General features: G+C 34.6%; 1 protein-coding gene across 1 annotated transcript; it reads right to left on the bottom strand.

Moving 5' to 3' along the window:
* Positions 1–9,498: 9,498 nt before the first annotated feature.
* On the bottom strand, positions 9,499–13,517 carry LOC8281804 (probable apyrase 6). The gene is made up of 8 exons (XM_015721302.3): positions 12,631–13,517; positions 12,443–12,555; positions 11,795–11,902; positions 11,562–11,613; positions 10,917–11,105; positions 10,722–10,819; positions 10,356–10,552; positions 9,499–10,192 (listed from the first exon to the last, which is right to left on the bottom strand). Exons 1-8 carry the CDS (start codon positions 13,208–13,210, stop codon positions 9,919–9,921), a joined length of 1,611 nt encoding a protein of 536 aa, XP_015576788.2. The 5' UTR covers positions 13,211–13,517; the 3' UTR covers positions 9,499–9,918.
* Positions 13,518–15,355: the final 1,838 nt, after the last annotated feature.

Raw genomic sequence — 15,355 nt, 5'->3', positions numbered from 1 at the left:
GTCTATTAAATATATTACAGCGCGACTATTTCTGTGGCTCGTGATTGTTGGCTCCATTCAACTTTGGGTTTGGTCATCATCCCATGTATCATTTGATTTCCTTCTACGATTGGATTTCCGAAACTTCTCGTCATACAGTAGTTTGGAGGATTGTCCGGAGTTTGTGGAACAATCGTATTGATCGATGCAGTGTGGAAGGCTCGTGAAAATTTAGCAGCACAGATAATAATAATTATGCAGGGCGTTGTCCATGTCAATGGCAAGAGGCTCATCACACTTCTAATGTTCAGGCTGCCAGGGTCTCAATTAAATGGGAGTTACGATGGAGTTAGTGTGAAAAGATTGAGTGATCAATCATGAGTTTATAATGTATATTGAATTCTGAGATTATAATAGGGATAAACATTCTGTTATATACAATTTGAGTGCAACGGTCCTATTGCTGATTTTGTTACATTTTAACGTTAAATTCCAGTTTAGGGAAAGGTATAAGTAGTCTTTTCCCTTAGGGGAGAGGTGTTGCTCCTTGTCTCTAGCTTAGGCCTGTGATGATCTGGATATCTGAGGCCATGACCAACAGTCAAAGACTGTTGGTCCTTACTGCCAGTTTTTGCATGTTGAACTTTGCAGCTATGATCTGGTTTTGGTGCTTCAACACTCCCCTCAAGGTGGGTTCGAATAAATTGACAGAACCCATCTTGCTCAGGAGTCTTTGGTGGCTTGCTTTGTCAAGGGCCTTTGTGAAGATGTCAGCCGACTGTTCGTGGCTTCTGACAAATGGAGTTACAATTTCTCCTGATTGGACTTTTTTCCTTATGAAGTGACAGTCAACTTCAATATGTTTAATCCTCTCGTGGAAGACTGGGTTCGACGCTATGTTTCTGGCTGCTTAGCTGTCATAGTACCATCTCCATCGGATCTTTGCACTTTATTCCCATGTCAGTGAGCACTTGCTTAATCCAAATGAGCTCGCTAGCTGTTGATGCCATAGCTCTGTACTCAGGTTAGGCACTGGATCTTGCAGTTGCTGATTATTTTTTGCTTTTCCAAGTTACTAGATTTCCTCCTACAAATACGCAGAACCCTGAGGTTGACTTTCTGTCACAGCTACCTGCCCAATCTGCATCGAAAAAACCAATAACAGTGTTAGCATTATTATTATTCTTCATCTAAATACCTTGACCTGGAGTACCCTTGAGGTATCTTAGGATTCTATCAACCGTGTCCAAGTGAGGAGTACGGGGAGCATGCATAAATTGGCTAATCATACTCACAACATAGCTAATATCAGGCCTGATGACAGTTAAGTAGATCAATTTTCCTACCAAGCGCTGATAGTGGCCTATGTCACTTAAGGGATCGCCATCCTCTAAATTGGCTCCTATTTTCCCTGTTTCTTTTAGGAGATCAAGAACATATTTTCTTTGAGATAGGAATAGCCCTTTATGAGATTTGGCTATTTCTATATCGAGAAAGTAAGTTAACTGACCAAGGTCCTTAATGTCAAATTCCTACTTTAGAGTTTGTTTTACTTTCTCAATTTCCTCATTATTGTTTCCTGTTATAACAATATCATCCACATATACTAGAATAATTATTGTGTAAGTGTGTGTGCTTAACGAACATAGAGGAGTCATAAGTACATTTACTGAAATTAATTTTTAAGAGAAACTGACTAAGCTTAGCATACCATGCTCTTGGAGACTGTTTCAATCCGTAGATTGCCTTTTTTAACTTACATACCAGGGAAGAATCAAAGGCTGATTTGTGACCTGGAGGGAGAGTCATGTACACCTCTTGTTCTAGAGATCCTTGAAGAAATGCATTCTTAACATCCATCTGAAATAAGCTCCACCCTGAGTTAGTAGCAACAGATAATAAAATACGGGCTGTGCTCATTTTAGCCACCGGAGCAAAGGTTTCCTGGTAATCTACGCCATAAGTTTGAGTGAATCCCTTTGCTACCAACCTGGCTTTGTACCTTTCAATGGTGCCATCATGCTTGTATTTGACTTTATACACCCATTTACAACCAACTGGTTTTTTATTTGGTGGTAGGGTAACAAGATCCCACGTTTCATTTTTCTCCAGAGCCTGGAGCTCTTCTTTCATATACTTACACCAATTAGGATTGGTGTTAGCATCATAGAAAGAGGTGGGCTCAGTGTGTGATGTGAGAGTGTTTAAATAAGCCATGTATGAAGATGATACAAAATTATAACTGATAAAGTGATGAATAGGATACGATACGGAGTTGGACACATAGTCCTTTAACCGAGCAGGAGGTCTGGTTGGTCTAGTTGGTCTAGTAGATCTTCGCAGAGCAATTTCTTCTGTAGGTGACTCATGATCTCACCCTAAAGAAGTTTCCGCAGGAATGGAAGACTCTCCCAGCCGAGATAGGCACGGGGCCGAGAAAGTATCCCAAGAATGTCAAAAAGGAAGAGTTAGAGGGAAAAAAAAGTCTGCGGAAGGTGCGGTGGGAAGAGTGGTGTCATTAGGAAAGTAAGGGGTAGTTTCATCGAAGGTCACATCTCGGAAAATATTGGATTTATAGGTGGTGGGGTCAATAACATTTGTAGCCCTTTTTATTAGAGGAGTACCCAAGGAAGATGGTTTTGGCACAACTTTTGTCCATCTTATGATGACGTCTGATGTGGACAAAGGCTGTGCAGCCAAATACTCGAATATGATCTAATTTAATTTTTCTTTGTTTGAGAAGTTCTAGAGGGCTGAGATTATTAAGAATGGAACTGGGGAGCCGGTTGATGAGATAGGCTGCAGTTAAGAGGGTATCCGACCAAAAAAGCTGAGGAACATTGTTTTGAAAGAGAAGAGTGCGAATAACCTCAAGAAGATGCCTATTTTTTCTTTCTGAAATCCCATTCTGTTCAGGAGTATAAATGCAGGTAGTTTGGTGCAAAATTCCTTCTTGAGAAAATAATTCAGAAATTTTTTTATTGACATATTCAGTACCATTATCTGAACGGAAGGTTTTAATTTTGGCGTTGTACTGATTTTGAATAAAGTGAAAAAAGTTGAGGAAACATGCAAAAACATCATTTTTTTCCTTGTAGCAAATAGATCCAAGTAACTCGTGAGTAATTGTCGATAAAAGTGACAAAACAGCGGAAGTGATTGTATGAGGTGACGAGGGCAGGTCCACAAACATCAAAGTGGATTAAATCAAATAATTTTTTCGATTTAGTAGACGACGAGGGAAAAGGCAATCTAGTACGCTTTAAAAATTTACAAACATCACAACAACTTGAATCTATTTTAAGATAAAAAAGTTGATTCAAAATTCTGTCGGACGGATGCCCAAACCGCCTATGCATCAACAGGCCTTGGTTGGAGGAATTGGTCGTGGTTAGACACTGACTAGGAGTGGTGAGGTAGTATAGGTCATTTTGAAGATATTCTTCACCAATCGTCTTTCCGGTGATTCGATCCTGAAAAATCACAGTAGATGGTGAAAAAATAATATTACAATTTAAAGTCTTGGTTATTTTACCAACGGATAGTAAGTTAGATTTAAAAGCAGGCAATAGAAGAATATTAGGTATTGTTTTATTAAACAAATTAGATGAGCCAAAACCAGAGATTTCAGCTCGATCCCCATTAGCAATGATCACATGTTGAGAATTTGCAAGAACAAAATTGTGTAATTTTGTTGGATCCCAGGTCATGTGATCAGTTGCACCTGAATCAATAATCCAAGTAGAAATTTTATTTAGAGAATCTGTGGATTGTTGAGATACCAAACCTGACCCTCGAGAATTCTGAGACTGTAAAAAGGATTGAAGCTGAGAAATTATTTTTGAAATTTGGGAGTTGTCTGTTTGACTGATTTCGGGTCAGGTTGGCGGATTGGGCCGGGTCGGATCTGGGTTGGCCCATGAGCTGCTGCTGGTTTGGGCCGGGAGAGCCCATTGACTGTTGCTGGGCTGGTCCAGGCTGCTGCTTCTGGGTCGACTGTTGGCAGTGGTGCCGGGTCGGGTTGAACTAAAGAAATCCGACCCGCTAGCTGGATCCGACCCATTAAACATGTCGACATTTTTAAGGCTCGACATGTTTACTCCTATGCCGCCAAACCGAAGCTCTCCTCTTCTCTCTTCTCTCTTCTCTGTCACGCTTGCTTCCATTTCTCCCTCGCTCGCCTCTGTTGTGAGTCGGCCTGAGGTGAGGGTGGAGATGCCAGCAACTTCGTGGGTGTGACCCTGCTTTTTGCAGTGGTCACACCGCTCGACGCTGGTAGGCATCCCCCTTCTTCGAGCCATTTCGCGCGAGTGCGAAGTGAAGGTTCTCCTTTCTATTTCCTGGTTCTGTGTTATTCCCATGGTGATGCGTCTCGTCTCTTCTTGTTGTATGAGGGTGATGACAGCGTCGAGCCGGGGAAGGTCATTTGACAGTAAGATTTGGGATCGAAGGGCTTCATAGGTGGATTCGAGACCACCCAGGTATGTGTAGACTAAATCTTGCTCTGTGCTCTTTCATACTTCTTCTGGGTTGACTGTAGGTGGGAGGTAACTCTGGAGTTCCTCCCACCGAGTCAGCACCTCGGTCGCATAGCTAGCGCTGGACCTGGTTCCTTGTTTGATGTGGGCTAATTCTTATTTCAGATTAAAAATGTGGGCATAATTTTGTTCCTGATCGTATATATTTTTTATTTTTTCCCATACTACCTATGATGATGCCAGAAGCATACACAATCCGACGATCTGAGGCTCCATCGTGTTGGTTAGCAAGGACATGACTAAGTGGTCAGTGGCCTGCCATTCTTCGATGGCCTCGAGTTCTTCCTTCGTTGGCTAGTTAAGGTTCTTTAATTCTGGCCTGCTCAGGGTTCCTGTTATGAACCCTAGCTTCTTCTGGCCACTGAGGCCGATGTAGACGGCCCTTGACCATTCAAAGTAGTTCTGATTGCCCCTTAGAACAATGTTTGTGAGTTTAGTGAGATCACTGTGAGACATGATGAAGCAAAAGAAATTTATGATCTTATTGGGTAGGTGATGACAGGATTAATCCTGCCCTGATACCATGTGAAAAGATTGAGTGGACAATGATGAGTTTATAATGTATATTGAATTCTGAGATTACAAGAGGAATAAGCATTCTCTTATATACAATTTGAGTGCAAAGATCCTATTGCTGATTTTGTTACATTCTAACATTAAATTCCAGTTTAGGGAAAGGTAGAAGTAGCCTTTTCTCTTAGGGGAGCGGTGTTGCTCCTTTTCCCTAGCTTAAGCCTGTGATAATCTAGATATCTGAGACCATGACCAACAGTCTTCCTTATTGCCAGCTTTTGCCTATTGAACTTTGTAGCTATGATCTGGTTTTGGTGCTTCAACAGTTAGCCTAGTGCTGCCTTAGCTGTGTGGCGGGTGATTCAACTGGAGGGCGAGCAATTAGACAAGCTCATGTTTGAAATTTATGCTTCTTAAGGGCTTAACAATTGTTCGTTCAGTTCGGAATTTAGTTTAACCCTGGAAGATTGTAGCTTGCGATTGAAGTTTGTTAGACGGTGGTCTGCGAATGGAGCAACGATCAGTCGTCTTAGTGAATGTACATATTGCTATTTAATGATTTTTCTTCTTTAAATTAAAAAAATGGTAATAAAACTTTCTGCAAACAACAATTTCATATATAGCCTATTTTAATTGGTACAATTTTATTAAATAAATTTGAATATTTTTTATATCATATATGAAGTATGAGAGGCCTCTATACTAGTTCAAATATATAAGGATTTACCGTCATTCTCATAACACTAATCCATAGTTTAAGAAAATAGAAATAAATCATCATTTTTATATGACTTATAAATCCATTATAAATTATAGCTTTTCTTTATCTAATAATTCGGATATATATATATATATATATATATATATAATTTTCTATAGAAATTTACATAATACTTTATAAATAAATTTTAATCACGAGTTATGAAATCTTTTGATATTATTTATAATTAATCATTTAATTTTTCAGTATTATCGATACATGAGGATAGTAAAAAAAGATTAATTTATAATTATTATTGGAAAAGTAAGGATGAATATAAAACTGGAAAAAGTATTATAGTATGAAAGAATTAGAATAAATACAAAATCAAAATCCCAATCCTAAAAAGGTTGTAATCAGGAAAGTTCTCACAGAAAAGGGAAAACCAGCAGCAATTTACCATAAATTAAACAATACCAAAGATGGAGTGAAATGTCTGTATATAAAAACTGGCCTAAACCTTGCATCTTTCTTTCAAGACACTATTACATATACAGCAAATTAAACTACTGCACTTGAGTCTAAGGTGCACATTCCTTGGTGATCTTTTTTGCAAATTCATACATATACTATACAATTGGCTTGAGCCACAAAGCTGCAAAAATTACCATAAATAGATCGTGTTCATGGCGATTCATTCATTTTTATGAAGTATCAGTAATAAGATGGGTGAATTGCCATGAACAGCGATCTCTTTGCGGGGAAGATTTCTTCTGTTATATTACTGTATGGTGGTGCCATTCAACTCTTGTCTCTAGAGCCTGTGTTTTGATTTAGATGGATTTTCTGTAATGGCTGGAACAAGCTTACAACATTTTATTTTATTTTTTCTATTCTTACGGTTGAAATTTTCTTATTTTACAATTTCTTTTTGTGTTTTCTTTTCAAAAAGTTCTTTTATATGTTTTTTTTTTCAGAACTTTTTTTAGAAAAATATTAAAAATATATCTATAAAATATTCTAAAGATTTTTTTAAAAAAAATTTATATTATTGTCACTTTCATCTTTATTTTATATATTTTGTATTTTTTAGAATTTTGTAAAAAAAACTAAAAATATGTTTACAAGATACCGAAAAAAAAGATACTAAAAATATACCTATAAAATACTGAAAGAATATTATTTTTATTTTAGATCATTTTATTTTTCATAAAAAAAATGCTAAAAGTATAGCTAAAATATATTGAAAGTTTTTTAATTTTAATTTGTATTATTATGAATTTACTTTTTTTTTTAAATTTCATCTAAAAAGATACTAAAAATATATCTATAAAATATTTAATAAAATATAATTTTAATTTATATTATTATAAAATTAGCCAAATAAGATAAGTTTATCGTTTTTATTTTATATTTTTATGTTTGATATTCATAAATTGATTAATATTATGTGATTTTATAGTAAATAGTATTTTGATGATACAAAATGTGTATTTCAAAAAATATATCATAATAAATTAAAAATATATCAAATGGAGTTAAAATATAAAACTATATACTAAAAAAATACCAATAAATTATCAAAAGAATTCAATTAAAAAAATCGTATAAAAAATTCTAAATAAAATATAAATTTTTTTTGTAAAAAAGAAATCACTGTAAAAACAAAATTTTGGACGCGATTTCTCGTAAATGTGTATATGTATGTGTCTATATTATTTCAGGTGTGTGAGGTTCATTCAATCTAAAAATTTAAAAGTTAAAATATGATTACTTTTTTTTTTTTTAGTTTAATGGATATGACAATATATTCTTAATATTCAAGTTCGATTCAGATATATTTAATTATTTATAGAAAAAGTTTCTTACAATTTCAAATTAAAGAACTTAGATTACTAATAAAAACATGTTAATGTTAAAAATGAAATAGACTCGCAGGTTCAATTAAGATATATTCTAGAATTGCATATAAAATAATTATTTTGTAGCAAAAAATATGGTTATTAGGACTTAGATTATTTACTGCAATTAGAGAATCACTCTCTATCAAAAACTGTGGCCACTTTGAATAGGTCTCGCAACCAATATGATATCTCGATATTTGATATCTCTATTTAAAGATATTTTACCGAACTCGATTAAAATATATATATTTAAATTTATTTTAAATTCATTTAAAAAATTATTTTTGTTATTCGAATCTATTCCAAACCTAAATGAAAATACTCTCATACTATCCAAATTTAAATAAAAACTGTTTAAATTAAATAATTATTAAATCTATTTATAAATATTTAAATAAATAGCGAGTACCTTATCCGTTTACCTAAATATTTGAATAAGTAAATAGGTACTCGTTTACAATAATTAAATTCTAAAATATATTAATATAAATTAATATAAATAAAAAAATATAAAATATAAACTAATCAAATTTAATATTCAATATATTAATACAATCCAAACAGAAATTTAATAAAATTGAAAATAATGTTTTATAATCAAATTCGGATAACAGGTACTGTGGATTTAAATTAAATTTGACCCGAACTCGAATAATAAAATTAAATTTTAAATATATTTCAAACCCATTTATTATTATCTAAACGCGTCGGTCGAGTCGGGCGTATTACCGTCCCTGACTTTGAGGGATCATAGTAAGTGAGAGAATGCCAGATTGGCATTCCTGCAGCCATAATCGAACCTGCGCATGAGAGTCTCGGAAAACAGTTTCTATTTGCAAGTGAATGGGTTTTTAGAATAAGAGAGCAAATCGCACACAAAAGAAAATCGAATAAAGGATTTAGAATAACAAAAGGTTGTTTATGATATTCACAACAAGATCATCCGGTAAAAGAGTTTTCTTGATGTTTTTTTTCTAAAATAAAAAAAAAAAAAAATAGATTGAAGTTCTTGAGAACCTTTTTTCTGTTTTAACTTAACAAATGGTTTTAGTTGCTGCTGCAACAATATAAGGGTTGCTTGATTTGTTTAGGAAGGACTGACTTTGTCGGTGAGATCAGTACTTGAGATACTTTGACAATAGGCCATCATCTGCTGCAGGGCATGGAGTTTCATGTCTCAGGATTTTCAAACAAAATGAATTATTATTTTTATTGTTATAGATTTTATGTTTTATTTTTATTTTACGTGGTACAGAAATATTGCTGATAGGATTCAGCGGGGCGTTTGTCACATCCACATGGCTTAATTCCTTTTGGGTTTAGGGTTAATTAAGTTATTTTCAACTTGCCATATCCCTGAATTTATAACCAGTGCCTTGAATTTTAAAATTCCGATATTTCCAAATTAAAAATTAATATTAAATCTTCAAAGAATTGTGATTTCATTTCTGATTAAGCATCAGTTCCAATGTTTAAGTTTCGAGAAAATTGTATTCGTCTCCTGTTGGGAAACAAAATAAACAATTGTAGTAACTGAATTACAAGTATAGTTATCCCTCTAATATCAAAGGGACAAATATTGTTAATCAGGATTTGAATCTTAACACCAGATCATTGGGTTCTAATCCCTATCTGGGAATTATTAGATGATAAAATCATATAAATACTTGACCAATTAACAGATAGATTTAATACAGTATATGAAATATAGCTGACCTAGTAGCACACTGTTCACTCTTAAGCAATACTTTTTATATAATTATTATCCGGCCCTAGCAAAATTGAAACTATCACCGCTGAAGGATTCATTCTTAAATCAAATCAATCACAAAAGAAAAAGCAATCTAATCTGAAGATAACAGTATTTTGAGGAATTATATGCACGGAACAATAAATAAATCTTTTCATACAACAAGTGCGGGAGATACAACTGTAACTCACATGGTGGAGTTGTTTTGTTTTGTTTTTTCATAGTAAGTTGTAGTTCCTATAACAAAGGAAGCATTTGGTGTAATGAAATTTGAGGTTCTCAACTGCCGCTAAATACAAAATGGTCAACTAAGCTTTCTATCCTATGCACAACTCTACTTACACTACTATTTAAAAATTTTAGCATCTTACAGTCTCACCTTTCCAACTTGCTGGCAGCTTCAAGTGAGGGGCAGTAAAATTGGAAGTATGTTGCATAAGAAGAATGATATGCTGCTTGTAGGTGCGTAGGAACTTCCTTCCCGATCTGCAATGGCAGAAAAAGAAAAGGTATTCATGCCTTCAAAATATGCTATCAACTTCTTCCAACACGAGTAACTATATATCGCCCTTTCTCTAGATCATAAACTGTCTTTAACTGAGGTTTCCTCCATTTCGATATAGACCATGCTACAAACATCAATAATATGGCGATGGCAATTAGTGATATCAGTGTGGGTGAATCATCATTAATAATTGTGGCAATCCAATCTGGGTGCTGCATGTCCAATTCAGCAGTGCTCTGCAAGATAAAAGCTCCCAATGCCCAATCTAGTGGCATGTTTCCAACCTCATTGGCATACCCAATCCTGTCCAAACATGAACATCATATAGCTCTTGCATAAGCAAGTTTATCCAGTAACATAAAAAAGTAAAATCCTGAGGGATTAATTTTCTTTTGGAAATTCAAGAACACAACAATATGCATTTCAAGGAAAACACTTCAAACAAGTACTAAAATAAGAAATCTACCTTTCATCATCTAATGCAATTCCAAGACTGTCATGAAGTAGAGCCACAATATATGCTGAAGAGAAGCAATAGCGTATCAGATCATCATCATCTAATGAGTGGTGCTTCTTTCTCAACTTTGACCAATCCTCACCACAAAATTGTTCTCCAGCCATAATCAGATTGGAAAGAAATGCTCTTTTACCTAACCCAAAGAACTAATAAACCAAAAAACACAATGGAAAAGAAAAAAGAGTCGGACACATGTAATTAGTGCATCTAAGCAGGGTTGACATGGTTAATTACTTATCACTCTCAAGCAATAATTAGTTCTCTTTCTAAAGAAGCATGAAATTGTAACATATAAAACAAGAAAGATAGGGGAACCTTTGATGTATAGAAGAAATTTTCAGTTGCCAGAAACTTCCCCTGAAGCTTAGGTATGAATGTAGATCCGACGTTGCAGTGCTGATAGATGCATTTCTCTGCATTTCAGATAATAAAGCAATAATCATTGATACAACAATAGAAATGAAAAGAAAACCCTATCACACAAAGGATTCTTGTGATAGGAGTTGCAACCTTTTCCCTTTTGTATCAGCGTCAATGCAGCAGATCTGCACTTGGAGAAGTTACCCCCAGAATGTAGACTGGATAAAAGCTTGCCCTTTTCCACTGAACCTGGAGACAAATCTCCAGACTGCAATGTGTTCAAGTAACCTTTAGGAGTACAAGGATCTATAAACTTTCCTTTCTCAAGTGACTTAGAAGCTGCAATAATGGAAAAAACAAAATAGTGGGTAACACTCCATAACAGAAATACTAGACCAATCGAAGGTAAAATACCCCAAGGAAAATAAAGTAGAACATAATAATAGCAATTTTAACAACCTCCGCAGCAACATGCACAATCAACAAAAATGAGTTATGCATAATTTCCAATCTGCATCTGGCCATTTTGCTTCCAACACTTTCAATTTCTTTAATGTGCAAATTGTCAAAAGGCATGCATCAAAGGTTAAAAATATATAATAGAAGTACGGTCATTAAATTCAGACATTAAATCATGAAGACTAGCAGTGATAATTAGTTGCTATGTCCATAGATATGCATCATTGTTTGAACAGTTAAACTTCCCGCACAACATTAAATTCTCAATTTGGTGATCATTTTAAGAGATACTAATCTTACATATCCAATGTAACAGACAAAAGCATGGATGCCTACCTGATAGATCCACTTTGACAAGTGATTCCCTCAATGCTTCAAATGCAGCATTCTGCAAAATGAAACAAGTCATATACCTCTAGAGCATATCTTGGTTTAATACAATCAAAACCAGCTCACTAGGCACAAGTAGTTATGAGGAACTCTGATTAAGCAAAATCATAGGACAAGAAGTATTGCAAGAAAAAGCCTAAAGTGAATACAAATAATGCAATTTATACCACTTACATTACCTGGCCAAAATGAAGAAAGCTATGGCTATAGATACTGTACGTAAGGTTCCCAAACTTAATGATGCGCGAGAACTCAGGAGGCACTGGCTCATTTGGAACAAAAGTTACCTGAAAAATATTTAAAACAAAGTTTCACCAGCAATACCCACCACAATCCCACATTTTCTTGCAGAGGTGTAAAAGATAAATATTCAATAACAAATAGATGCCGCTCAGAGCATGAGTTACAACACGAACTCCATGTTTTTTTTAGGAGGTTCTTTGCATAGACCAGTAACAGCTCAATCTGAACTGTTCTTAGCCCAATGTGTAGAATTCACAAAAACCAGGCTGTATTAAAAAGAAAGGATATCTACTCTAACTACAATCTGCAACAGCTACATTTATTGACCTCTATACTAGAAGTGCTCTTAGAATCCTTAGTCATTGGCTATTTTCATTAATTCAGCTCCATCTCATTTCTGATAAATTGATATGTAAAGATAAATCTTTCATTTTTTTTAAGAAAATAAAAGTAGCTGAAACTTCTTATAGGCAGCATGTAGCTAAACTTTAAACGACAATATTAAAATTTGATAACTCACAATAGGATAAGCAAATGAACATGACAACAAATACAGAATTAAAGATGAATGAAACCAAAAAGACCTGAGCAGAAGCTCCCCCAAGTTCAATAATCCCAGTTGTCTCACTAGGATCACCTCCAAGGCTACCCAATGCATAGTTAGCAGCAATCCAAGCATATACCCCTTCATCAGACCCTTCAAAAAAGCAAAAAAACTTTAGCATAATGCATAGAAAGAAATAATAAAAAACAAACAAACAAACGAACATACCACTAATAACAGAAGCCCAATGATCAAAAAACTTGAAGCCAGATTTTCTCAAAACAAGTCTACAAGACTCCAAGATCCTATCTTGAACATTAAAATCAAGTAATCTCATTCCAGCAGTTGCCATTAGCCTAATTTCAGTCTCTCCCCAAAGCTGTTTAGGCACTCTACTTTTCCCAAACTCTATAAGCTCCTCTAAAGACCGACCTGCCATATCCGGATCCTCGGAATACACAGACAAACCCGGATTCACCCTCATCGCCCCATTCCCAAATGCAAACACGGGTCTTCCATCCTTATTCCGATAGGAGAACACGTGGATTCGGGTACCCGTGCTGCCTCCATCGATTATAATACGGTACATTTCATGAGAATCATTTGAAGCAAAGATAAAATAAAATGATAAGATAGCGAGAAGGGTGAAAAAGGAAGCGAGAAAGATATAGAATAAGGTGGATTTGGGTTTGGTTTTGGAGAAGCGTGAATTAGGTCGGATCTGTAGCTTGATGGGATCCATTTGATTATTACTGTCGTTGTTTTTGGGTTTAGAATCGACCCGATTACGAGCATGCGATCGTCGCATCAAAAGACTAAGGAATTGGAGAGATGTAGAATAAATACAATCATATGATCATGGCCTTCTGTCTTCTCGATACAGAATTGAAAAAAGCAGTAATTCTTTTCTTTGTTTTTTTTTTTGTTTTCTTTAAATGGGCAATGGAAGAGGGAGAGGGCGAAAGCAAGCCCTCTCTCGCTCTGGGATGGTGATTCCGAGTTTTGTAATCAGAATAATGAAGAAGAAGACAATGAAGAGAAAAAGCTTTGGTTTTTACTCGCAAAGATACAGAGAGAGAGAGAGAGAGAGAGAGAGAAGAGGAGAAACCCAATCAAAATTTCCCTATGTTCGGTTTTCTACACTTATGGTTGACCGGTTTGAACCGGATTTATTTTTCTCGTTCTTCTATTTTTATATTGGCTATAAATAAATATATAAAATATCAATGATTTCTAATGTTCAACTCCTTTTGAATGGAAATTGCAGCGAAATTGGTTTTAGGTTTCTTACTGAACTGTGGTATAAATTTATTGACTGTAAGAGGTTGTTTCTGGTCAACCTCGATATGTCTGATAGCAACAAGACCCATGTGTTTATCATGAGATGGCAACTTTGAAGGATAAGGAAGCAAGATTTCACCAAATTACAGCCACAATACCATAAGCATAAGCAGCAAAGAAGCTAGAATCTACCACCAACATTGTTCATACGACCACTGGGAAGAAAAGCAAAAAAACTTTATCGATCCGAACTCTATTCAGAACAAGCCGACACAAAAAGGGAGTTTTTCTTTATTTGTTGATTTTAGTAGTATGGAAGTCTGCACTTGTTTCTCATCCTTGTGATTATTGATTAGTAACTACTATCGTTAATGATGTAATAATGCTTGTACACATACGAAAACAGGACACTGAAAAATGCAGTCTTTGGAGTAATCAGGATTATTAAACAACAGTTGACATGAATATCATGACCATGCCCAAAATGGACTGGACATTTAAGGAAGGCTTATAATGAAGCCCATTACCTATCATACTGGATTCCCATTTTTTGATCCCTTTCTGGAAATTTTGCTAAAGGGAGTATCTCTTTCATCTCAGCAGTGAATTGAGTATTCCTTAATTGCCTACTACTGTAGGAAGTAGCAAGTCAACTATTTATGGAGATGGGAGAAGTAGTTGACTAGTTTACCATTGTCCAAATATTATTTCAACAAATTAAGATTGTTTACTAAAGACCGGGGTATGTAGATTTACCTTCCTTAGGCTTTATCTAATCTTAACCTAACGTATTTTATACCAGTAAAATCTTAGATTTTTTAAACTATTAATTTTAGTCATTCAAATTTACTATCACCAACTTGATTAATAGGTACAAAAATCAGAAATGATAACTTATAACCTATAGAAATTGTTAAATTATCTTATTTTTCTAATATCTCTTTCCTCTATTATTTGCTCTTCTTCGATCCATAATCCAACATCAAGGTATGCAATGCTAATAAGTTCACAACAAATTGAAAGCACCATAGAGATCTAGCCCCTTACATTGCTTCCACCGACTTGATGTTTTCTTATTGAATCCAGTAGCAGAAACAGATAGAAGACCACAAGAAACACCAGATTTATGATGATTCTTTGTGTGCAAGGAGAACCCAAAATCAAGTTTCTCCTCACCAATCCAAGAAAGTTCTCCTGCATTATAATCGAGTGATAACCAATATGACAATAGCATCATATTACTTAGATGTTACTTTTTATTTAGCAAATTGATGTTTTTAATCTAAGCTATAGCATATTAGTAGAATAATTTAAAAGTTAATCTAAATATGATATATGTCCCTATTTATACACCAATCTGATAGATGATTGATATATATTTATTAGTTTTAAATAATAAAGTATGCATTAATTATTTAATATCAAAATGTAAAACACTCGTGTTTATACGTATCACCCTCTTATTAATTGTGGTGTATACACTTCTAAGTAAGAATCTCTCAAAGTTTAATTCATTTATAAGAATAAATTCCAAGACAATCAAGAAAGAGAAGGAAAACTATTCAAATTTCCATACTAATTACCAAAGAATATTATGAAATAAGATTCTGTTATTCTTGCCAATGCCCCTCCTAAAAATTCTATCATGATTATTATTTCTTGAGCTAAGAAA

Source organism: Ricinus communis, chromosome 1, assembly GCF_019578655.1.
Source record: "Ricinus communis isolate WT05 ecotype wild-type chromosome 1, ASM1957865v1, whole genome shotgun sequence".
Lineage (NCBI taxonomy): Eukaryota > Viridiplantae > Streptophyta > Magnoliopsida > Malpighiales > Euphorbiaceae > Ricinus > Ricinus communis.
This window is presented reverse-complemented; position numbering and strand designations above follow the sequence as displayed.

Coding starts and splice junctions, on each gene's coding strand:
- LOC8281804 (XM_015721302.3), bottom strand. CDS start 13,210: ATGCGACGATCGCATGCTCGTAATCGGGTCGATTCTAAACCCAAAAAC. Junction 11,106..11,561: donor TGTCAAAGTGGATCTATCAG/GTAGGCATCCAT, acceptor CCATTATTGCAG/CTTCTAAGTCACTTGAGAAA. Junction 10,193..10,355: donor ATTGCATTAGATGATGAAAG/GTAGATTTCTTA, acceptor ATGTTTGGACAG/GATTGGGTATGCCAATGAGG.